Source organism: Patella vulgata, chromosome 1 (assembly GCF_932274485.2).
Source record: "Patella vulgata chromosome 1, xgPatVulg1.2, whole genome shotgun sequence".
In the NCBI taxonomy this organism is placed as follows: domain Eukaryota; kingdom Metazoa; phylum Mollusca; class Gastropoda; family Patellidae; genus Patella; species Patella vulgata.
This window is the reverse complement of record NC_065879.2, coordinates 93,537,174-93,561,357: the sequence shown is the minus strand read 5'-3', so window position 1 is coordinate 93,561,357 and position 24,184 is coordinate 93,537,174. Positions and strand designations below refer to the sequence as shown.

At 36.8% G+C, this 24,184-nt stretch overlaps 1 protein-coding gene across 2 annotated transcripts; it reads left to right on the top strand.

Annotated features, from left to right (window-relative positions):
* The first annotated feature begins 8,735 nt into the window (after positions 1–8,735).
* On the top strand, positions 8,736–17,502 carry LOC126818191 (zinc finger protein 239). 2 transcript variants are annotated; one of them, XM_050545470.2, is made up of 2 exons: positions 8,736–9,321; positions 15,980–17,502. In XM_050545470.2, the coding sequence occupies exons 1-2, from the start codon at positions 9,319–9,321 to the stop codon at positions 17,108–17,110; spliced, it is 1,134 nt and encodes a 377-aa protein (XP_050401427.1). In that variant the 5' UTR covers positions 8,736–9,318; the 3' UTR covers positions 17,111–17,502. The 2 variants fall into 2 exon arrangements, with proteins under 2 accessions (XP_050401427.1, XP_050401419.1); XM_050545462.2 differs by lacking the exon at positions 8,736–9,321 and adding an exon at positions 12,343–12,484.
* Positions 17,503–24,184: the final 6,682 nt, after the last annotated feature.

Here is a 24,184-nt window from a genome sequence, read left to right as displayed (position 1 = left end):
ATGAACACTCCATAAACTACATCTTATTTCTGATTATTTCAAAATTTAAATATGTTGTTTACATTAGTTCTGTTTATTACATCTACAGTTATTGTCCTTGTTTTTTTTATGTAGAACATTGTGAACTCTCTATTGACAAAAGTTGTCATCTGATCTGCATTAAATGTACATGCGTTATTTAAATTACTAAAATGAAGAAGCCTATTGAATTTCAGCAATTTCCCTTAAAAAGTTCCATAAGTATAACACGATCCTAAATGTAAATGTTACCTGCCACAGGTAAATTTCAACAGGTAGATTACCGCCGTTCTCCTTCTGCACATATTCTAGTCTATATTTCTATTGGCGCAAAATTGCTAATGTTGAAATTTATCTGTGGCAGGTAACAGTGACATTCAGGATGGTGTTATACTTATGAAAAGGATATGTTGGCATAATTACTTGCATTATTTAAAAAAATTATGAAGCTTTTCCGGCGACCTGTATGAAAATTTTATGCATTTTTTGATTCACACCAAGAATCCTGTTGAATTTCAAAGATATTGTTGATAACCTCTAGAGTTATGGCCCTTGTTTGAGCATGGTGATTATAACTTTATAGTAGCTATAATAATGTCGCTTTAAGGTAGCTATCGTTATATAGCTTTGAATCATCTATGGTAATATAGCTTTAAAGTTTAAAGCATCTAAAGTGGTTATGTTGAGGTTTTCAAAAGATGTTTCGCACGAAGAGGTGAGAACCCCACCGGACCCCCATACAGTTGGAACGCATCGCAAGGCTAGATTCAGGGACCCTTGACGGGGTCCTCTCCAAACAGCGGCAAAATTTCTTTTGAAAACTGACTGTTAATGGTGATTCCTAGAGTACATGTATATCTTGGTCATTTGGGGATTTTAGAAATTCATACAAAATTACGGAAATTCATAATCATGCAATAACATTAACTAGTTTAGGGACCCCTGAATCTAACATACTCCTTTTCAGTCCATCGCCGAAAAAGAAGGGGAAAAAAAGGGATGTTAAAGAGAAATGGGTGTTGACGTCCACTCGACACAGGTCATTTCGGGACTAACATATGGTTATATTTTATTTCAATAATTCGCTAGCGCGTAGGGGTCTGTAACAGTGGGAGACAACCAGTGGACCCGGAGAAAACCCACAGGTGACCCTACTCCTTGTCAAGCGGGTAAACAAAACCACACCACTGGGCTGAATGGCATACCTTATGATCAAATGTGCAAGGCCACCAAACCCCGCTGTATCATACGGTCTGTCATTGAGTCAACTGGCGGGGTTTCGATTCCCCAGTTGTACGTGACAAGGAGTAGGGTCGCCTGTCCAACCTCGTGGGTTTTCTCCGGGTCCTCTGGTTTCCTCCCACTGCTAAAGACCCCTACGTGCAAGCGAATTATTGAAATAAAATTTAACCATATGTTGGTCCCGAAATGACCTAGTTTGTGTCGAGTGGACGTTAAACCCCATTTCTCTCTCTCTCTCTCCCATGCCATATGAACTGATAGATCGTATATTATTTTACAGCTATAAACAAGACTGGTGTTGAAACGTGTTGAAAACTTCCGTATCACATGGTATATCTAAAATTATCATATAAATTAACAACTGGTCTATTGGTTCAGTATTTTACAGCTTTAAAAAAACTTCAGTTTAATTAAACATTCCAATAAATAATTTATTTTTAGCTCGAGAGGAAATTGCGACAGATGGTAGGCAGTATTGAAATATTGCTTTCATGTGTATTTTCTTAAACAATTATACAGATAATACGAAATGAAATGAAATGGGGATTAACGTCCTACTGTTCTGCTCCGACTTGACTTATGAATATGAGCATAACCCATACAGTGTGCAATGAGGGAAAATTTGCCAGGTCAGCGGCAATATGAACTACTCATCGAATTTCAACTGCACGCCAATGTTTACATGTGACCTCGTTTTTTCGTGCCATCCTACCGACTAGACAGTTGTCCATGTCAGACCCTCCATCCTGCACCACTGACAAGGGGAAACCACACTGGAAAATCCTGATAAACTTGTTACGATAGCCACCGTGGCTCCTTGATAAATACAGAAATGGGGTCTAATTGCTAAAAATTGTATGTGACAAGGAGTAGGGTTGCCTTTCCAACCTCCTAGGTTTTCTCTTGGCCTCTTGTTTTCTCCTACTGCTAGGAAATAAAATTAAACAATATGTTAGTCCTGAAATGACCTAGTTTGTGTTGAGTGGACGTTAAACTCCATTTCTCTCTCTCTCTTTATGGTATACAGAAAAACCTGCGTGTTGCATCTTTAAATCAATATATTTTGATTAGCATAATCAATGGATGATATTTAGTGGTGTCGGCATGTATTAATGACATGTGTACAGCAGATGTTTACAACACAATATATAAATATCTTGCTGTTTGGCTTTAATATTATTATACAGAGAATTTCCGTTGGGTGCTGTGAATTTGAAATCCAGGGTAAGTTTTATTCGATTAGTGATTAAGCCGCTGACATGCTAACTTGGAGACTCCTGAATGGTTCCCGCTGTTGACTGAGAGAGGTCGCGTGATTTTTCGGGCGTGTTACCCCCTTGTCAGTGGCCCAGAAAGCAGGGCCTGTGAAGGAACAGTTGTACTAATTTGACGGAAAACTGATGTCTCGTGTACACATTAGCATGCTCGTGGAATGAAATAGGGGTTAACGTGCCACTGCACAGACTGGGCTAACGAAGACCGGCATACGCCATACATCACGCTACGAGGGAAATTTTGAAGTGGGTAAGAGGCTGGCTTGCTAGTCTGGAGGTTGTGTGTTTGATTCCTGCATTGGCAGAGAAAGTTCATCAGGATTTTCCGGCGTGATTCTCCCTTGCAAAATTTCCCTCATCGCCCACTATATGGTGTATTTCCGCCTTTATTAGCCCAGTCGGAGCAGAACAGTAGGACGTTTAACACCATTTCATTTTTATACGCCCACATTTAAAAGTGGTCGTATATTGTCGTCGCCCCCGTCCGGTGTCCACAATTGCTTGTGGACGCTCTAGAGGCTAAAGTTAATATCCGATTGACTTCAAATTTATATACAGTGTTTAAGGCCATGAGACGAAGAAGCCTATTGATTTTCAGTGATTTCCGATAATTACTGCCAGAGTTATGGCCCTTGATCACTTCAAAAAATCTTGTGGACGCTCTAGAGGCTAAAGTTTATATCCGATTGACTTTAAATTTATACACATTGTTTAAGGTCATAAGGAGAAGAAGCCTATTGATTTTCAGCGATTTCCGATAACTGCCAGAGTTATGGCCCTTGATCACTTCAAAAAATCTTGTGGACGCTCTAGAGGCTAAAGTTAATATCCGATTGACTTTAAATTTATACACAGTGTTTAAGGTCATGAGAAGAAGAAGCCTTTTGATTTTCAGCGATTTCCGATAACTTCCAGAGTTATGGTCCTTGATCACTTCAAAAAATCTTGTGGACGCTCTAGAGGCTAAAGTTAATATCCGATTGACTTTAAATTTATACACAGTGTTTAAGGTCATGCGATAAAGAAGCCTATTGATTTTCAGCGATTTCCGATAATTACTGCCAAAGTTATGGCCCTTGATCACTTTTTAAAATCTTGTGACGCTCTAGACGCTAAAGTTATCATCCGATTGACTTCATTACTTAATGAGTTGTTACTCTTAATCAGATTTTAGTGTATTATAAATGTTTCATTACCTAAAAAAGTAAAACTATTCGACAACATTTGTTGACTGCCCGGACGATTCAGCTGCTGTGGACGTATGTTTCGTTGCCTGGCAACCTATCTTTATTTTGGTTGCTGTTTGTCTGTGTTGTCATGGACGTAGTGTTAGAAACTGTCATGTGTAACATGCCAAATTATGTTCTCCTAAAAAATAGGGGTCAGTGTTTCGTTAATGTGGATGGTGGAACTTTCTTAAAGGACAATGTTTGCGTCAAACAATATTAGAGAGAGAAAAATGGGGTTTAACGTCCACTTAACACAAACTAGGTCATTTCGGGACTAACATATGGTTAAATTTTATTTCAATAATTTGCTTCAGCGTAGGGGTCTTTAGCAGTGGGAGGAAACCGAAGGACCCGGAGAAAACCCACGCGGTTGGACAGGCCAGTCAATATTACATGATAGACACGGTTTATCTTTGTTACTGATCAACCATAGTAAAGATTTCTGTGTTAAAATTATATTTGGAATGCGTCAAACCAGGTTTATGACATATATAACATTGGCTGACACCATATATCTGAAGCAACGGCCCGAGAAATCCCTCTCCGGCCATTGCTGGATTGACTTCTGATACATGAGCTTTTGAAGGATTTTGTGTCTATTCTTCGCGTTCAATCAAATCTAACCCAAGTACAGCAACATGACACTGCGAGGAGGGTGGCTGACACTAACATTGTCCTTTAACTACAATGACCTGACAAGGAGTAGGGTCACTTGTTCAACTCATGGCTTTCAAGTGAGTCCTCAGGTTTATTTCCACGCGCAGGCGACTGAATGAAATGAAATCGAACTACGTGTTAGTCCCATTAGGTTCATTTAGTTGTATATGACTAGCGTAACCCTTTTATGGTCATTCAAATGGAATTTACCATTTTTATTCACTCACTTATATCTTAGGCCTATATTTATAATGGTAACTGCAGGGGGACAGCATCACACACAATAGCAGAAGACAAACCTACGGACAGTGATCAGGATCACGGTGGATAAGTGGGTAAGATGCTGGCTCACTAGCCTGGAGGTCGGGTGTTCGATCCCTGTATTGGCCAAGAAAGTTCATCCAGATTTTCCAGCGTGGTTTCCCCTTGCCAGTAATGCAGGACGGAGGGCCTGACAAGGACAGTTGTCTAGTCGTTCAGATGGGACAAAAACTGAGGTCCTATGTACACATTGACGTGCGCGTAAAAGATCCCTTTACAGTTGGAATTCGATATAAGAGTAGGTCGTAGTGCCGCTGTCCGGGCAAAATTTCCCTCATAGCACAGTGTATGGCGTATGCCCGTCTTCATTAGCCCAGTATAGGAGCAGAACAGTAGGACGTTAAACCCCATTTCATTTCATTTCACAATAGTGATACAGGCTTCGCTCATAATGTAAACAAACTAACTAGGTTGCCAGGCAACGAAACATACGCCCACAGCAGCTAAATCATCTGGGAGTTGGATGGCCAAATGGTTAGCATGCGCGCGCTGTATCATACGATCAGTCATAGAATCAAGTGGATGGGTGTCGATTTCCCGGTTGTACTTGACAAGGAGGAGGGTCGCCTGTCCAACATCGTGGGTTTTCTCCTGATCCTCCGGTTTCCTTGAATGTAAATCAGTTTATATTTATTCGCATTACATTATTATATGCGTTGCACCCCATTTGTGTCCCTTTCTAGGTCCCAAATATTAGCGATTTAGCTCCTTTAAATACAAGTTCAAAAGTTATTAGCAAAATAATTTCTACTTGTGTTTATTGTTATTCGGTTGCACAAATTGAGTTACAGTACATATTTCATTTCAAATTGAGTTACATATTCCATTTCAAATTGAGTTACATATTCCATTTCAAATTGAGTTACATATTCCATTTCAAATTGAGTTACATATTCCATTTCATACAGAGTTACATACTCCGTTTCAAATTGAGTTACAAATTTCGTTTCAAACTGAGTTAAGTATTCAGTTGTAGTTACATATTGAGTTGGAAGCCAGGGTGGCCAAATGGGTAAAGAGCTGGCTCGCTAGCCTGGAGGTCTCACGTTCGATCCCTGCATTGGCCGAGAAAGTTCATCTCGATTTTCCAGCATGGTTTCCCCTTGTCAGTTGTGCAGGATGGAGGGCCTGAAAAGGACAACTGTCTAGTTGTTCGGATGGGACGAAAAACCGAGGTCCCGTGTATATGTTGACATGCACATAAAAGATCCCTTGGCAGTTGGAAAAATCGATATTTGAGTAGGCTGTAGTGCCGCTGCCCCGACAGAATTCCCCTCATAGCACACTGTATGGCGTATGCCTGTCTTCATTAGCCCAGTAGGAGCAGAATAGTAGGACATTAAACTCCCATTTCATTTCATTTCAGTTCATTAATATTGAGTTACATATCGTTAAAAACCATTCGTTGCTAACACATCCATTTTTTACATTTGGACCCTGAAGGCTTCCAATCTATCCCAAATACAGCATCATGACAGCCCTTCGTTTAATATGGGGTCTTCCCTAAAACTTTGGACAGTGATTTAAGGTATTAAGATTAGGTCTAATCAAACGAAACACTGCAAGGACAAGGAGTATGATTGAACGTAGCAATCGTAGGATGCCTTTTTACAATCTGTTTCACAGAGAATTACGAGTCTCGTATAATACCTCTGTCATAGATTACTGCCTTAACACGTGCTGTCACAGCACGCGGTGTGAATCATTGGCTGAATGGCACGTGCATTGTTTACATAAGACATAACTGCTTCGGAGAGAATGCTGCATTTTAGTCATTTTAATACCCATTTACACTAAATAGGAAATAATTTTTACCTACAAATACGTCAAACGCTGTTATTTATTTTTCCAATATATACAAAAAATGTTTTAGAATTTAATTTGTCGCAGGAAAAAAGTTAATATTTCTAGCTCATTAAGCCGCATCAATGTCATCCTTATCAGTGATTGTCGCGGCCAAGCAAATATTCACTGCGGATCAGTGTGGCCTTTTTAGTGGTGATCTGGTCAGATGTGGCCTGCCTCCTTCAATCGCTTGGGTAATATAGCTTTAAAATATATGGGGAATTATAACTTTAAAGTAGCTTTGGTAATATACCTTTAAAGTATGAGGGTTGGGTGGCCAAATGGTTAGCACGTTCGCTCTGTATCATAAGGCCTGTCATTGAGTCAACTGGCGTGGTTTCGAATCCCCAGTTGTACGTGACAAGGAGTAGGGTCGCCTGTCCAACTTACCTCGTGGGTTTTCTCCGGGTCCTCCCACTGCTAAAGACCCCTACGCACAAGTGAATTATTGAAATAAAATTAAACCATATGTTAGTCCTGAAATGACCTAGTTTGTGTCGAGTGGACGTTAAACCACATTTCTCTCTCTCCCCTTTAAAGTATATGAGGAATTATAACTTTAAAGTGGCTTGGGTAATATAGCTTTAAAGGATCTGGGGTAATATAACTTTAAAGGATCTGTGGTAATATAGCTTTAAAGTATCTGGTGTAGTATAGCTTTAAAGTGACTTGGATAATTAGGAGATAAACACACTCTTGTTTTGAATTTATGGGGAGTTTAGACATACCTAATTGAGAGGCATATAATACATATTTATTGGAGCTTTTATGGGTTTCCCTTTTGACGTCATTTTCGGTCATGCGCAGACCATGGCCTTAATCGTAGACTAAAACCCATAGGCCAGTGTGTGTTTTTTTGTGAACATACCCGTCGTACAGCAAGCTTCTTTTACATAAAATGGAACTGAACGCCATTTCTATATACATGTAAGCTTTACCGACCGATGCCAGAAAGCGATATTTACAAAAACTTTGATATAGGAAAGATACGGCAAGTTTACAAGACCCGTAATTGTCCGTTTGCAGTTGAGGAAACAAGTGGATGACTGATCCGTGCTCATGGTCCGAACTAGAATTAAGTCAAGTTTATTACGCATTTTAAGGTCCAACAGATGTTATATATTAATTACGGGACTATTAACACAAAAGTTTTAAATGGTCTATCCTATTTACATTCAACTGTCGACTGAACAGTTCTTTGCGAGGTTGATATATCGTCTGCTATAGCACTGCATGCTACCCTACTCGACAAAAAACACGGTACTATGTTGGTCTTTGAGGCTGTTAACTTGAAAATAATTCCAGCTAATAATACTATAAATAGTATGCAATATGCAAATAAGATTGTTTATGCATGCGTGCTGTTAGCCAATATCTATTGTAAATTTCCCCGCGTTTAGACGGCTCTAATCAATGATAAAATAGTTTGGTGCACGGGGTAAAACTTCAGCCATTTTTAGAAAGTTTCCTCTTGATGGGATATAATAACGGAAAGAATAAAACGACGATCAAGTTGAATCTGTAAATATTTTTTAAAACCGTTTTTTTTTCTGTTAATTGTAACCACATAAATCGTCTTGGCTCAGCTTTTGGCACTCAGTGAAATTTTAATCCAATCAGTTTATCTTGCTGCAACCAAGAAGAAGAACGATACATTTGCGTCCATTTTATCAATTTCTAATTCAGTATTTGGTTCAGAGAACAACTGTTGAATGAAAATATGTAACTGGACTCGGTGAATTCTATACATCGTGATTATTATTTGTTCTCTTTTCTTAGATGTGCTACGGTCGTGCTTAAATTTTAATATCGCCTTGAATAATTCTTTCGTGGAACCGCAGGTCAACATCTCTAACCCATTCTATTATTTACTCTTAGTCTTATGCTCTATGTCATGGCATTTTACAAGCAAACAGATGTTATCTATTAATTGTTTGCAGTAAAATTAAAACAAAACATATAAATCGGCTTCATACAGCAATCCATCTTTGTAATGCTTTTGCGTACTGCGGTAAACTTGACCGTGTGCGAGCTTGCCATATATCGTCTGCTACAACGCAGTATATCGTCAATAAAACGAAACAAAAATAATTTAGACACGATTTGAAATAGGTAATTTATTACGAATGCTACACGCAACTTACAACAAGAGTGGCATTCAAGAATACTTTTTGTATACAGAGAAAAAGAGGAAAAAACCCATTTTCCCTAGCATTTCCCATATTAAGACCCGTGTTGAAAAAGGCCAGGCTAAAAATAGACACCGGAAATACGTCACGCGTAAAAGGCATTTATAATACATAATTATACAACATTATGTTCTTAGCAATGCAGACTACATTCAAATAAAGTGAAGATCCGAGAATTTAGAGGCGATATTTCGATAAAAGGGCAAAAGATGAAATCAGAACTTTTTCCTGAATGAAGTGAATTTCAAATGAAATAGTATTTTTGTGAACCGCATTCGGGTTGGAGCGATCCGGGACTATATAATGTATACAACCTTCTACCGGAAACGAATTCTTTTCCCGTGACGTAACATTTTACGGAAGCCAACCTTATTTTAATTTGTACTTTATCGAAGACTTGTTTATAAAATGAACAGATATTTTCCTGACTTGTAGTTGTAGAAGAGACGATCAGCAATCCACTGCTGTGTTTTTATCATAAACAACCATCAATCAGTCACACAACAGCTTCACAAATAAACAACAAAACAAGTTAACAAAACAATGGTGAGGTGATTTTAGTATTTTTAGATTAAGATTAATATTAGGGGTTTCAGGTCAAAGTTTCAAATGACAGAAAAAAAAAAGTAAAAATATTTTGTGAAAATGTACCTAAAATGCTACCCAAATTTGTTTATTTCATCAAAATATTCTAATTAGATCCAAAGTTATGGAATTTTAAAATCCGAGATCGACGTCAATAATGTAATCAAAATGCTCTATATAGGTATGACAACAAAAAATTCAACTATCCCGTATGGCTTTAATTCTGTTATTTCTGGAAAGGGCTGTCCAACAGCTTTTCAATGACACCAAAATGAGCTTGAGAGGCCCTATAATTATTGAGTTATGCCAAATTAATTGTCGCTAATTAACACCATTTTTGTCTGAAGAACAAAGAAGGAAAAGTGAGGGCATCGCGTGCAGTCACTAGCGGTAAAATTTCACTAACTTTCTTACATGGCGGTCATGGCTAAACTGGATCAAAAATTTTCCGCACTACATATTTTAGCTCCGCACCTACTGATTTCGTTGAAAATTCGCAGAATTAAAGTTTAATATATATGTTTTCTAATGTATATATTTTTAACCCTACGCTATTCTGGTATCCGTCCCAAAAATCGTGTTGTTTTCTACTTTCATTTTCATGTTTAGATTTCTCTGCACATGGAGCAGCTAGAGTAAAAATTCGAAAACGAGGCGAAAAGCTAGCCTTTTATTTACGAAAATAACCTCATTTGAAGCCGCAGTTTCGTACCAATAACAATACGACGAGGAAGAAAAGCCGATACGGCAAATCGCACTGACGTATCTGAAGCGTGACTCGCGACGACGAAATTATGTCAGCGGTTCACCGCTTCACTGGCGTACCTACTCTATACCAGTCAATGCGTGGCATGGCACCAAAGTGAGTGCTTTTCAGTCATATTTGAGTGACGTCATAAGTGGTATTTTCCCTTCAGAATCGCTAGTACCAATTTTAAAACTGAAATACGCATGTTATTGTCAGCTAAAATTTATTAAAATCGTAATAATTTGAATGATAATATGTCAAATATTTATAATCTGGATGATACCTCAAGAAATTTTTTCTATATTTAGTCGAAATTTAGCAATTTTCAGTCATCAAAACAGATAAATCCCATTTTCTCTGGGTCTAATTGTCCGACCACGTGGTATCAACAAGCATATATCAAAATCCCCCGGTAACTAAGGTGCGGATTCACCAATGAAGTGAGTCGTAGCAATGGAAAATCTCAGACCGCGTGACGTCAGAGCGGTATTTTCCCGCGAGCTTCTCATGTAAACAAACGGTAATTTCGCTTACATTTCAATAATTTTTTAGCCCGAATCTTTGCAGATATTGAGATTGATATTAAACTATTGCAATACAATTGCTAGTAATGCATTTCAAGGCTCTACAATGCGACTGAAACACTCGCATTTGCGAGTGAATTTTGACAATGGCGACCAGATATTTATAAATGCTAGGTTTCTGGCGAGTGAACATATATCTTGAAGTCCCCAATTAACACTATAGCTATCTGAACTTTTCTCCGTAAAGATAACGTAATCGGCAATGATCCCGGTCAAATGTCACTCTTGTTACTTTCCTGGTTTGAAATTGGGTCAATCTCATTGTCCTCTGCGAGGAAATTCTCATTGCGCATGCGCTGTATTTATCGGAAGTTTGCGAGACAGCTGACAGCATGGCTAGCAGACGAATCAAACCTATATCGTCTTACTTTACTAGTAAAGTAACTTCGTCTCGCAGTGAGTCTCAGTTGGGGAAAAATGATGATAGTCATGCTACTGACGCTACACCACCCAAACAAGCAAAATTACAAGCTTCGCCGTCTTAGTCTTGAAGTGAGTCCCAGTCGGAAAAAAATGTTTAAAACATCTTTTTTTATTATTATTATAGGACGACGAGTTATGTATATTCACAATATAATTTAGCTATATCATACGACAAATTATTCTAATCTTCAGACTTGGCAACTGAAAATTTTGTTTGGCTAGTGGTTTTGAAAGTTTTGTTTGGCTAGTGGTTTTAAAAATTTACTTATGTTTGCACAAGTAAGTTCAAAATGCTGTGTAGAGCCTTGATGCATTTACATAAAATAGTAATTCAGAATCGAGATTGAAGTGGGGTATATTTCAGCCTCTGGCTGTCCGATTTCACGCTAAAGGCAATTGACCTGAAATCCCTATTAATATTAAGGCAGTGGCTATTGTAATGTTACGACAAACTGTAAAAATAGTCCTCAGGCTATTGTTACGAAGATGCTTTCAGAGCCCTCAATAGTCGTAAAAATAGTCCTGTGGCTATTGTTGTTAATACGACCATCAATTTCTGTTACTCTTCTGAATCAATGGATTTTTCAACTTCACTACAGACTACAGGCACTCTGATGATTACCCTTTGCCAGACTGGTTCAATGGTGAATGAATTGTCCTTATATAAACATACAGTTATCTGCCTGACTGCGCCGTCCGTGAGATTTTTGGAAGTGAGCAAAATGTTGTCCCGCGCACGTGAATTTGGAGGTCACAGCAAATATACGTCACAAATAGCATTCCATGTGGTATTATACACTAGGGACCGGGTATCGTCCAGATTTTACGAAAAAAGGAAAGAAACTATCATCTAGAATTTAATACACGTATCCAGCTAATAGATTGCCGTCAAGAATGTGTTAAATGCCGTCAAGATTCACCAAAAACCACCCAGTTTGTGCTACCGTGTAGATTAAGAACACCGTTTACTTTTGACATCGATCGTCTGCTTTACGACCGTCCAGTTTCTCGGGATGTTTTTTAGAAATGAACACTACCATTTAGAATTGAAAGGGGTTTAGTTTTTAGACAAGGCCTTCATTTTAAGGCGTTTAGATTTTATGCCAAATTACCACTTTACCGAGAGCCGTCTACTAACTTAAGGGTGAGTAGTAATGCAATGCCGTTTACTTTTCATGTCTTGTAATTAGTTTGCCCAGTGTCACCTAGAAAACTTAAGGCGTTTGTTTTTGTGTGAAATACACGCTTCTAATGTCAAAGAAAAGGTGCTACCCTCGGATTTATGATCATATTTTGAATGGGGTTTATGTTTTTAAATAATGAAATAAGTGATCTAGGCAATGTTGACGAATATGTCGATTGGAATAGTGTAAGTACTTAATTGTTTTAGACGATAGCGCGTGCTAGAATAGAAAGCGATTATTTAGCGGATGGTGTCACTCGCTTTTGTGGTAGAGCGACGTTTATTTCGTGATATCATTTTCTTACCCTCTGTACATGAGTCGTAACGGAGTATAAGACGAATGCGGGACTTCTGCTGAAAAATGTAGCAACTTATATGACCCGAAAAATACGGTAATTTTGGAGGAATTTGAAACAGTACGGATCGGCAGTAGTCGGCACGCTTTCATTCTATCGTATTACGACATAACATAATTTTGTAGGAATATTACTGACATAAATTTGAATACCATACGGGAATTAAATATGAAAAATAACGAGGTGCACCTATTTTTTTATTACGGACGAATTTGAATATTTTGGTAAATATCGAGATATTTGTTGCAAGGAGCGACAAACGTAAGCCGTAAGGCCTACCTTTTAGGCCTTGATTTGATATTTACATTGATGAAAATATAGCCTACAAAATAAAAATGAAGTTGCTCAATAGGCTACATACTGATTTGAAGGAATAATAAAAATATTCAAAAGTGAAATAAAAACAAAACAATTGTTTGACCTTGAGTCAAAATGTAGCTTCCAGGCCTAAGGCCTTTATAACATGACAACATCATAATCATAGCCTATCACTATAGTATCAGTGAGTATCAGTAACTACTTTTACTGTAGCCTACTCTTTAGAGAATATTTTTTTATTGGTCAATCTTCTGAGTAGAAAATAATATGTCAAAGCAGAATTCTTCTCGTAACAATGATGTAAGCTACCAAGCAAACCAATGCTGAGAACAATGATAGTGAAAACTGTTGTCTTATTTTTTAAAATTATGTAGTTGCTATGGCAATCACCCAAAGTCCATAATATTTCACTACAATTATACAATTCATAATATTTTATATTACATGGGTTGTAAATGTATGATAAAATGCTTACTGGTACCATACTTAAAATGTTGCTTGTGATCATTTGGTTTGTCATGGTAAACACCATTGAAAATGGTACAACATTGCCTTTTTGAAGATGTTTTTTTTTTATCATTGTTGGTTGCTATAACAACTAAATATTAAGTAATATGCAAGAGTAAATATAAGTAATTTTAATAATTCACAAACATATTTTTTTATAAACAAAATACCTCTTCAAGATCTTAATTTCTTCATATTTTATTTATGTCTAACTGCCAAATTGAACAATTTGCACAGCCAAATGTTTTTTCGAAAGTGAACCCCTTGAGCCCTTTCCGGCTCTTAAGTGAAGACGAATAAATATTTTGATTTTATTTATTTTTTAAAATCTTACCCAATTGCTTGTGATTTTTAAATAATACAATTATCAATATTGATGTCATATTTATTGGAAAATAATGGTTTTTTGAAAAAAAATAACTGGTTGCTATGATAACAACCTAACCTCCTTCATATTTTTCTCAAACTTACACAATCCATATCATTTGATATTACATGGGTTTCAAATATTTTAAACTCCTTACTTTAAAATGTGGTATGACGTTTTGGGTTATGGTAAATAGGGTTGAAAATGGTAAAAATTGCATTTTGTCCATTTTTGGTTGCTATGACAACCAAAATTGATAATATATGGCAGATTGGAAATATGTAATTTTAAAAATCCACAAACTTATTAACAAATTCCCATAATTTCACTTTCTTATCTTCATTCCTTCTTATTTTATTAATGTCCCCCAAAACGCCCCAAAAATAGGCAATTGTGTGCCGCGGACAATTGTTCAAACATGAACATATATCCAGCTCTTGAGAGAAGGCATATTGATATTTTTACTATTTTTATACGCCCACATTTTTATGTGGACGTATATTGTCGTCGCCTCTGTCTGTCCAGACGTCCGTCCAGACGTCCACAATTGTTTGTGGACTCTCTACAGGTCACAATTCTTATCCGATTTTGACGAAACTTTAAATATAGGTTTATCCCCAAAAGATCTCGGCTGCTTTCGATATTGGCATGTATCGGATCAAAACTTAATGGATTATGGCCCCTGTTTGTACGAAAAATCACGTTTTTAGCTTGTGGACCCTATAGAGGTCGCAATTTTTATCCGATTTTGTTGAAACTTGAAATTTAAGTTTATAACCCAAAGAGCTCAGTTCCTTTCGATATTCGCGCTTATCGGACCGTAACTTCCAGAATTATGGCCCCTGATTGTACGAAAAATCACGTTTTTAGCTTGTGGACCCTATAGAAGTCATAATTTTTATCCGATTTAAAAAAACGTATTATTATATCACCGTTACACCCTAAGGACGACTGAGTTCGAATTTCGTGAAAATCGGCCCAAAACTGACAGACAAAATGGCCACCGTTCGTTCTCAAATAGTCCAAAAAATATGGTATATCAAGGTTGTGGACCCTATAGAGGTCACAATTTTTATCTGATTTTGTTTTAACTTGAAATGTAAGTTTATAACGCAAAGATCTCAGTTCCTTTCGAAATTTGCGCATATCGAATTGTAATTTCCTGAATTATGGCCTTTGATTGTAGGAAAAATCACTTTCTTTTTAGCTCGTTCTCTATCCATCTCTCGAAAATGTGGGCGTATCCTGCCTGGTAGCCGCTGGTTTTTTTCTGTTAACCTTACTTGAAAGCTACTGATTTTAAAATGCATAACAACCAGGTTCAATATTTCAGATGTAACATGGACAAGACCATTTTTGATGAAAAAATTGACCAAAATCACGTTGACAAAATGGAATTTTTGAGAAAACCTAGGTATTTTGGAGTTGCTGGGGAAACCAGAGTAATTGTCACACAAATGTGAAAATTAAAACATTATTAGCCTTAAAGTTGTATTTCATGAATTTACATCTACAATTTTGATAGTTTTGATATGAAATGAAATATGGCATCACAAAAAACACCAAAAATGACTTTTTCAAAGTGTTGAATAACCTTTCTTCCGCAAATGGTCAAAAATTGCAACTTTGAGCCTCAATAAAAAAAAAATTTCATCCGATTTTGAATCTGTAAAAAGTTTTGTGAGAAGAATGATGAGATCTACATGAAAAGCTAATAAAATCATATGTATAACCATAATCTCAAAATCACCTTTTCCACCTAATATATGACCACCTTAAATCGGAAAATTGGATAACTGAATATTAATAATGTTAGATGTTATATTTTACTATCTGGAATTATACTTAATTTGATATAATCTGGAATTAAACTTAATTTGATATTTTTTCCTGATTTGATATATATTTCTCTGGGAGTAGGTCAAGGAAACTTTTTTGTATATATATATATATATATAATTGAAATTAAAGATGGCAAAATAAAACTACATTTTTATGCTAACGTTTTCATCGCGATAGCGGCTCTTACGAAGCTGATGATGTTATAACTTTTATATATTACAGGAAACTAATGATGTTATAATTTTATATATTACAGGAAACTAATGATATTATAACTTTTATATATTACAGGCAACTAATGATGTTTTAACTTTCCATCAGTGTGTTGTATGCGATGAAATTTTTAAACAATATGATCATTTAGAAAAACACAATAAGATACATGTTAAAGAAGAGAAAACTGATGATGTAGATGAATATTGTCATGTTCAATTTGAAGAGAAAACTGATGATGTAGATGGATATTGTCATGTTAAAGAAGAGAAAACTGATGATGTAGATGAATATAGGCATGTTAAAGAAGAGAAAACTGATGATGCAGATGAATATAGTAATGTTACAAAAGAGAAAACTGAAGATGTCGAAAGTGTTTATCAGTGTGATTTGTGCTATCAAAAATTTAAATCACAAACAAATTTAGAAAGGCATCAGAAAATGTATGTTACTAAGCAAAGACAAACCATCAAAAGCGAATATAAATGTGATGTTTGTAGTAAATCATTTAGTACCAATAGTAATTTAAAGCACCATAAAAAGATTCATACTGGTCAAAAACCTTATAAATGTGATGTTTGTAGTAAATCATTTAGTTGCAAAGGTAGTTTACAAAGTCACATGAACATTCATTCTGGCGACAAACCTCACAAATGCGATGTTTGTAATAAAACATTTACTCAGATTTATTCCCTACAAATTCACACGAGAATTCATACAGGTGAAAAACCATATAAGTGTGATTTTTGTAGTAAATTATTCTCCACTAGTAGTATTCTACAGAGACACAGGAGAACTCATACGAGAGAAAAAGATAATATCAGTATTCAATCATTGTCTGAAACAGGGGAACTCGAAGTTCGTACTGAAAAAAAACCTTATAAATGTGATGTTTGTAGTAAATCATTTTCCAGAAGCGCTGATCTACAGAGGCACGTAATGATTCATACAGGTGAGAAGCCTTATAAGTGTGATATTTGTTATAAATCTTGTACTAATCTAAGGAGCCACATGAGAACGCATACCGGCGAGAAACCATATAAATGTGATGTTTGTAATAAATCATTTACCCACAATTGTAATCTAAAGGAACATATCAGAACTCACACAGGTGAAAAACCTTATCAGTGCATTGTCTGTAGCAAATCGTTTTCTACTGGTAGTGGTCTACGAGAACACACGAGAACTCATTCTAGAAAAAAAGAATAAAAATCTCATTAATGTAAACCTGATTGGAAATGTCTAGGTGACCGGAAGCCATCAAAGATTTCTCTAATGTAGCTGGAAGATCACGGTGGCTAAGTGGGTAAGACGCTGGCTCGCTAGCCTGGAGGTTGGGTGTTTGATCCATGTATTGGGCGAGAAAGTTCATCCAGATTTTCGGGTGTGGTTCCCTGATGCAGGTCGGAGATCAAGACAATATTAATTTACATAATGAAAATACATAAAGAACATATTTGATAAAATATATAAATTGTATGTACAGTATTTAGAAATTAAAAAGCTCTGGATAATCTATATAAATGGACAACTGTATAAAAGCTGTTTTTATATAATTATGTCTTTAGTTTTAAATGTATCAATATCAGTGATATTACGAATTTGAATTAGTAATTTATTCTATAACAATGGTGCTTGTATATAGAATGACCTGTTACCATTTGAATTAGAATAGTGGAAGGCCTGTATATAGAAAGACTGGTTACCATATGATGAAAAATTATGAGGGCGCTGTATAAGTATTGATGAGTCGGAAGAGATTCACAGATGTCTTGTAGGTTTATAATATTCAAGGAGCTGGGGATTTTCGATTCCCTGGTTCTACGTGACAAGGTGTAGGGTCGCCTGTCCAACTTCGTGGGTTTTCTCCGGGTCCTCCGGTTTCCTCCCACTGCTAAAGACCCCTACGCGCAAGTGAATTATTGAAATAAAAAATTCAACCATGTGTTAGTCCTGAAATGACCTAGTTTTTGTTGAGTGCAGGTTAAACTTCATTTATCTCTCTCTCTCCCTATTTCTGAACACCAAGTACGGGTAAGTCAATTACCTTTGGCTGATTGCTATTTAAAGATACATTATGTAAGATTTAGATAAAGAATTGGCCATTCTTGCTATAATAGTTCGAAAGTAGATGTTGTAAAATGAATAATTTGAAAATTTCATTCAAATTACTCTATTGCAAGCGAAGATATTAACCTTTGAAGGTTTTACAGATGTGGTGCAATAATTTCAACCACCGTACTGGTTGATCGAAGCTTAGTCTCGGTATCAAAGTATCGCTGAACCATTCTAATCTATTTAATATCGGAGAAATCTGATGCCATCGAGAGTTGATTAAGGCCTGGATCAGTTAATTAATGTCTAATTAATACTTTAGAAAACATTTCAGGCCTAAAGAAAGACTTGCAATAGGCAGATGTAGCTCTTGCATAATGTATGTTTAATTGTCAAATTTAAGAGTTGTAAGCATGTCTACATCGTCACAAATCTCAGGTTCCAACACATGGAATAGCCATGGGACTAGCCAGAAGATATATATTCTGATCTCAGTGAGTCAAGGTTGCCTAGGTGTTGTTATATTCCTGAAGCAATGGCCTGAGAAATCCCTCTCTGGCCATTGCTAGATTGACTTCAGGGACTTGTTTCACGAAATTTTAACTAAGATAAAAATCCAAATTTTAGTAATTTGATTTGATTGGATAATATTAGATGGATTTTAGTGCTTAGCCCATCAAAATTGAAGTATCTATTAAAATTTGGATTTAATCTTTAGTTAAGATTTCGAGAAACAGGCCCCTGATACATGTACTTTAGCATTGTTCCTCGACACCAGGGGCCGGTTTCACGAAATTTTAACTAAGATAAAATCCAAATTTTAGTAATTTGATTGGATAATATTAGATGGATTTTAGTGCTTAGCCAATCAAAATTGAAGTATCTACTAAAATTTGGATTTAATCTTTAGTTAAGATTTCGAGAAACAGGGCCTTGATACTTTAGCATTGTTCGTCGACACCTGAATAACAGCACAATCAACACCGGCAGAAAAAAAAACAGTAGCTCATGGAATACTTTGGTTTCGAGTCGCCTGTCCAACCTCGTGGGTTTTCTCCGGGTCCTCCTACGCGCAATCGAATTATTGAAATAAAATTAAACCATATGTTAGTCCCGAAATGACCTAGTTTGTGTCGAGTGGACATTAAACCCCATTTCTCTCTCTCTCATGGAATACTTGCGAAGGGATACACTCTCTTGAACCATTGAATAACCCGAGTGGTATTCAGTGGTCATTGAGTTCTGTACATGGATTTATTCTATAACTACATGTAAATCACAAAATACACTGTGATATCCAGATTATCAAAAACAAAATCACCAATAACGTTAAAATTCATCATAGGTTCGTTCCTTTTTATACGCCCAGATTGAAATGTGGTCGTATATTGTCGTCACCCCCGCCCGTCTGTCGGTCCGGCGTCCACAATTGCTTGTGGACGCTCTAGAGGCTAAAGTTAATGAGACGAAGAATCCTATTGATTTTCAGTGATTTTCGATAATTACTGCCAGAGTTATGGCCCTTGATCACATCAAAAAATCTTGTGGGCACTCTAGAGGCTAAAGTTAATATCCGATTGACTTGAAATTTATATACAGTGTTTAAGGCCATGAGACAAAGAAGCCTATTGATTTTCAGCGATTTCTGATAATTACTGCCAGAGTTATGGCCCTTGATCACTTCAAAAAATCTTGTGGACGCTCTAAAGGCCAAAGTTAATATCCGATTGACTTTAAATTTATACACAGTGTTTAAGGTCATGAGATGAAGTCTATTCATTTTCAGTGATTTTCGATATTTACTGGCAGAGTTATGGCCCTTGATCACTTTAAAAATATTGTGGACGCTCTAGAGGCTAAAGTCAATATCCGATTGACTTTAAATTTATACACAGTGTTTAAGGTCAGGAGACAAAGAAGTCTATTCATTTTCAGTGATTTTCGATAATTACTGTCACAGTTATGGCCCTTGATCACTTTGAAAAATCTTGTGACGCTCTAGAGGCTAAAGTTATCATCCGATTGACTTCAGATTGATACACAGAGTTTAAGAGCTTGAGACGAACAAGTATATTGATTTTCAATGAAATTTTATGACTTGAACAGCTAAATCCTTGATATTAAAAGTTTTGTATACTAAACGTTAGCAAGGGGCAAAAAAGTATCGAAAATTGCGCTTAAGGGGCTCCGTAGTATGGGACTGTGAAAGGATATCTGACAATTCATAAACAAAATTGACTGTCACTAGATAAGAGAACATGAAAGAAAAATAGAAAAAGTCTGTGCATTACCATATTTTTATAAGTATAGAATGAATAAACACCCGTGAATGTACGGACTGTTTCTATTTTTCTCGTGTTCTCTTATCTAATAACATCCAATTACTTTTTTGAATTGTCAGATATACTCTTACAGTCTCATATAACAACTTTTGATCTTCGAAGGAATTTTTAGTGAGCAGTGTTCAATTTTTTCTGATCTTTATCAGGAATTTTTCGTACTATGGTACACACGAAATCATGACCTGGTATATTAAAATGGGAGGTTACATGGGGGGAATGGCCAGGTTTTTTAAGCTTTATATTACTTCTGTGCTTATTAAGTCGAGTGCTGAAAGGAGTAATGGTTTGGCCTACATGTTGCATACTACAGGTTTTACATGTTAAACAATAGGCCTATACAACATTCCTGATAAAGATCAGAAAAAATTGAACACAGCAGAAAGTCTGTGGATTCATAGACTTGATTCAGTTTGGCCTAACGGTTTAAATGAGTTAAATCCAGGGGGTTTCAAAATCATTCATAATCATGCATAAGTTTTCCTAACTTGTAAAATTTTACCTAAGTTTTAGTTAAGCTAACCTTTCACGTCATGTATCTAAGTCTATGACGTCATCACTCCCACGATGTCATAACTTCCTATGATGTCATAACTGACTTCCAGTCATTTTGAATTTAGTTCTTCATCCCTGAAGAAGTTAGTATTTTTACTGACGAAACATTGGATAAAACTATGTTTTTTTGATATTGTATTCTATTAATTATTTTATATCAACTTATCTGAATATCAAATGCATCATTTTGACTCAGTCAAAATTGATCCCATCAAACCGTCTGTATTTGGTTTGTGTTTCCTGTTTCTACTGATTGGAAGTTTCACATTTTCATGTGGACGTATATTGTCGTCGCCCCTGTCCGTCCACAATTGTTTGTGAACAGTCTACAGGTCACAATTTTTATCCGATTTCAATGAAACTTGAAATATAGGTTTATCACCCTAAGATCTCGGTTCCTTTCGGTATTGGCATGTATCGGACTGTAACTTCATGGATTATGGCCCCTGATTGTACGAAAAATCACGTTTTTAGCTTGTGAACACTGTAGAGGTCACAATTTTTATCCGATTTGGTTTAAACTTGACATGTATGTTTATAACCCACAGATCTCGGTTCCTGTCGATATTCGCGCATATCGGACCATAACTTCCTGAATTATGACCCCTGATTGTACGAAAAATCGTGTTTTTAGCTTGTGGACCCCGTAGAGGTCACAATTTTTATCTGATTTAAAAAACCGTTACAATATATCACCGTTACACCCTAAGGATGGTTGAGTTCACATTTTGTAAAAATCAGACCGAAACTAACGGACAAAATGGTCGTCCCTCATTCGCAAATAGTTTCAAAATATTGTGAATCAGGGTTGTGGACCCTCTGGGGGTCACAATTTTCATCTGATTTTGATGAAACTTGAAATGCATGTTTATAACCCACAGATCTCGGTTACTTTCGATATTCACGCATATCAGACCATAACTTCCTGAATTATGGCCCCTGATTGTACCGAAAATCACGTTTTTAGCTTGTGGACCCCATAGAGGTCACAATTTTTATCCGATTTAAAAAAATGTTTGAATATATAACCATTACACACTAAGATCTTGGTTCCTTTTGATAATCGCGGATACCCGAACTTAACTTCCAGGATTATGGCCCCTGATTGTTCGAAAAATCGCATTTTTAGCTTGCAGATTCTCTAGAGCTCACAATTTTTTTCCGATTTTAAAAACCCTTTAAAAACATCACCATTCTGCCATAATGAAGGTTGAATTCGTATTTTGGGAAAATTGAAATGAAACTGCCCAACAAAATGGCCGCTCTTTGTACGCAAATTGTGTAGAAGTGTGTAATAAGAAGGTTGTGGACCCTCTAGAGGTCACAATTGTTAGCCGATTTTGATGAAACTTAAAACATATCTTTATATCCCAAAGATCTCTTTCCCTTTTGATATTTGCACATTTCAGTTCATAACTTTCTGGATTATTGCCCCTGATTGTACAAAAAATCATGTTTGTTTTTAGCTTGTCCTCTATCCATCTGTGGGCGTATCCTGCCTGGCAGCCGCTGGTTACATATAATCAATGGAAACAACATTTAACAGAGCATTTAATATTGGCGGCGATACCCTTCCATACATTGCTAAATATATCAATTTTATATCATTAATTATTACGATAATAAATTTTTGAACCTCGATAATTCTAAATATCGCGATAATTTACTGCAGACGATAATCCATGATATCGCAAAAATTTATCGAATATTTGACCTAGCCTTCTTTTCAGTATGATAAATATTATAAGTGCTATCTAAATCGTACTCTGGAACCACGCTGCTTTGTGCAAGATTTTTCGGGTATTGATTACTGTTTGTGAATGTAGATCCAATAGTCTGATTCTATGGTTGGAATTCGGGTCAGGATAAAGTGGGATCTTGGCTGTAATACCGTTGGAAGTTGCTTGGATTCATCAGCTATTATAGCAGAAAAACGCATCTGTTGCGGTTAGATCTTTCAGGGAGGTCGAGGCTAACATTCTCCACGACCGTTGATTTTTTAAAGCTAAATTACCTTAGATCCTTTAAAGCTATATTACCTTAGATCAGTGGTTCTCAACGGCACACTTTGGAACATATGAAAAAATAGCAGCACACATGACTAAATATATATATGAAAAATATTTGAATTTTGAAAATAAAAACATGGCAAGTCATAGACGGCATACAACCGTAGACAGAGACTAGACATCGACACATAGAATGACTCAAACTAAACAAAGAAAAACACGGCTATGAACTTTCTTTATTGCCCTGTTTCGAATTTCATCAGTCAAATAGCTAGCTTCTTTAGTAAGAAATTTTCTTGGTGTGCCGTTCAGAAGTTCGTGGCACACTTAGGAAGATCTCGTGGCACACCTGTGTGCCGCGGCACACTGGTTGAAAATCACTGCTTTAGATCCTATAAAGCTACGGGTGATGGGTAGCCAAATGGTTAGCACGTGCGCGCTGTATCATAAGGTCTGTCATTCAGTCAACCTGCTTGACAAGGAGTAGGGTTGCCTGTCCAGCTTCATGGGTTTTCTCTGGGTCCTCTGGTTTCCTCCCACTGCTAAAGACCCCTACGTGCAAGCGAATTATTGAAATAAAATTGACCCACATGTTAGTCCCAAAATGACCTAGTTTGTGTCGAGTGGACGTTAAACCCTGTTTCTCCCCCCCCCCCCCTTTAAAGCTATATTATCATAGCCACTTTAAAGCTATATTACATGCAAAACCTTATTTTGATTCAGTCATTAACAGAACACACGTACAGCCAATGGTGGAGCCAGTCGTCGGTGATTGGAGGGGCAAAGTCCAAGGTTAAGGGGGCAATGGCATGAGCTTCAACTAGGGGTAGGGTTACTTTAGTAACGAAAATATGAGAGCTGCCTCCCCCAGAAAATTTTGAAAAACAAGTTGCCGGAAATGCAACCTGGCAGTATTTCAGGCACTGATCGTTGAGCTCAAGCGTCAAACGGACTTGCGTATCTGGACGAACCCCACTTACGAGCGTCAAAGTAGGGAGTCCTTACGGAGGGTATGGGGGACCTCCCAAGAAAATTTTGAAAAATAGAATGCCGGAAATGCTGTCTGACAGTATTCAGTCAGGCACCGATCGTCGAGATAAATAGATCTTACCAGATACCGTCCATCGCCTGATCACTAGTTTATCCGACCAGAGAACAAAATGTCAAACGAACGGACTTACGAACCTCAACGAATTCCCCTTGTGAGCGCCAAACTAGCGAGTCCATTGGGGACCTCCCTAAGACAATTTTGAAAAATAGACTGTCGGAAATGCTCTACAACATGCAAGTTTATGACTGAGTGGGGATGTGGGATTTATTCACCG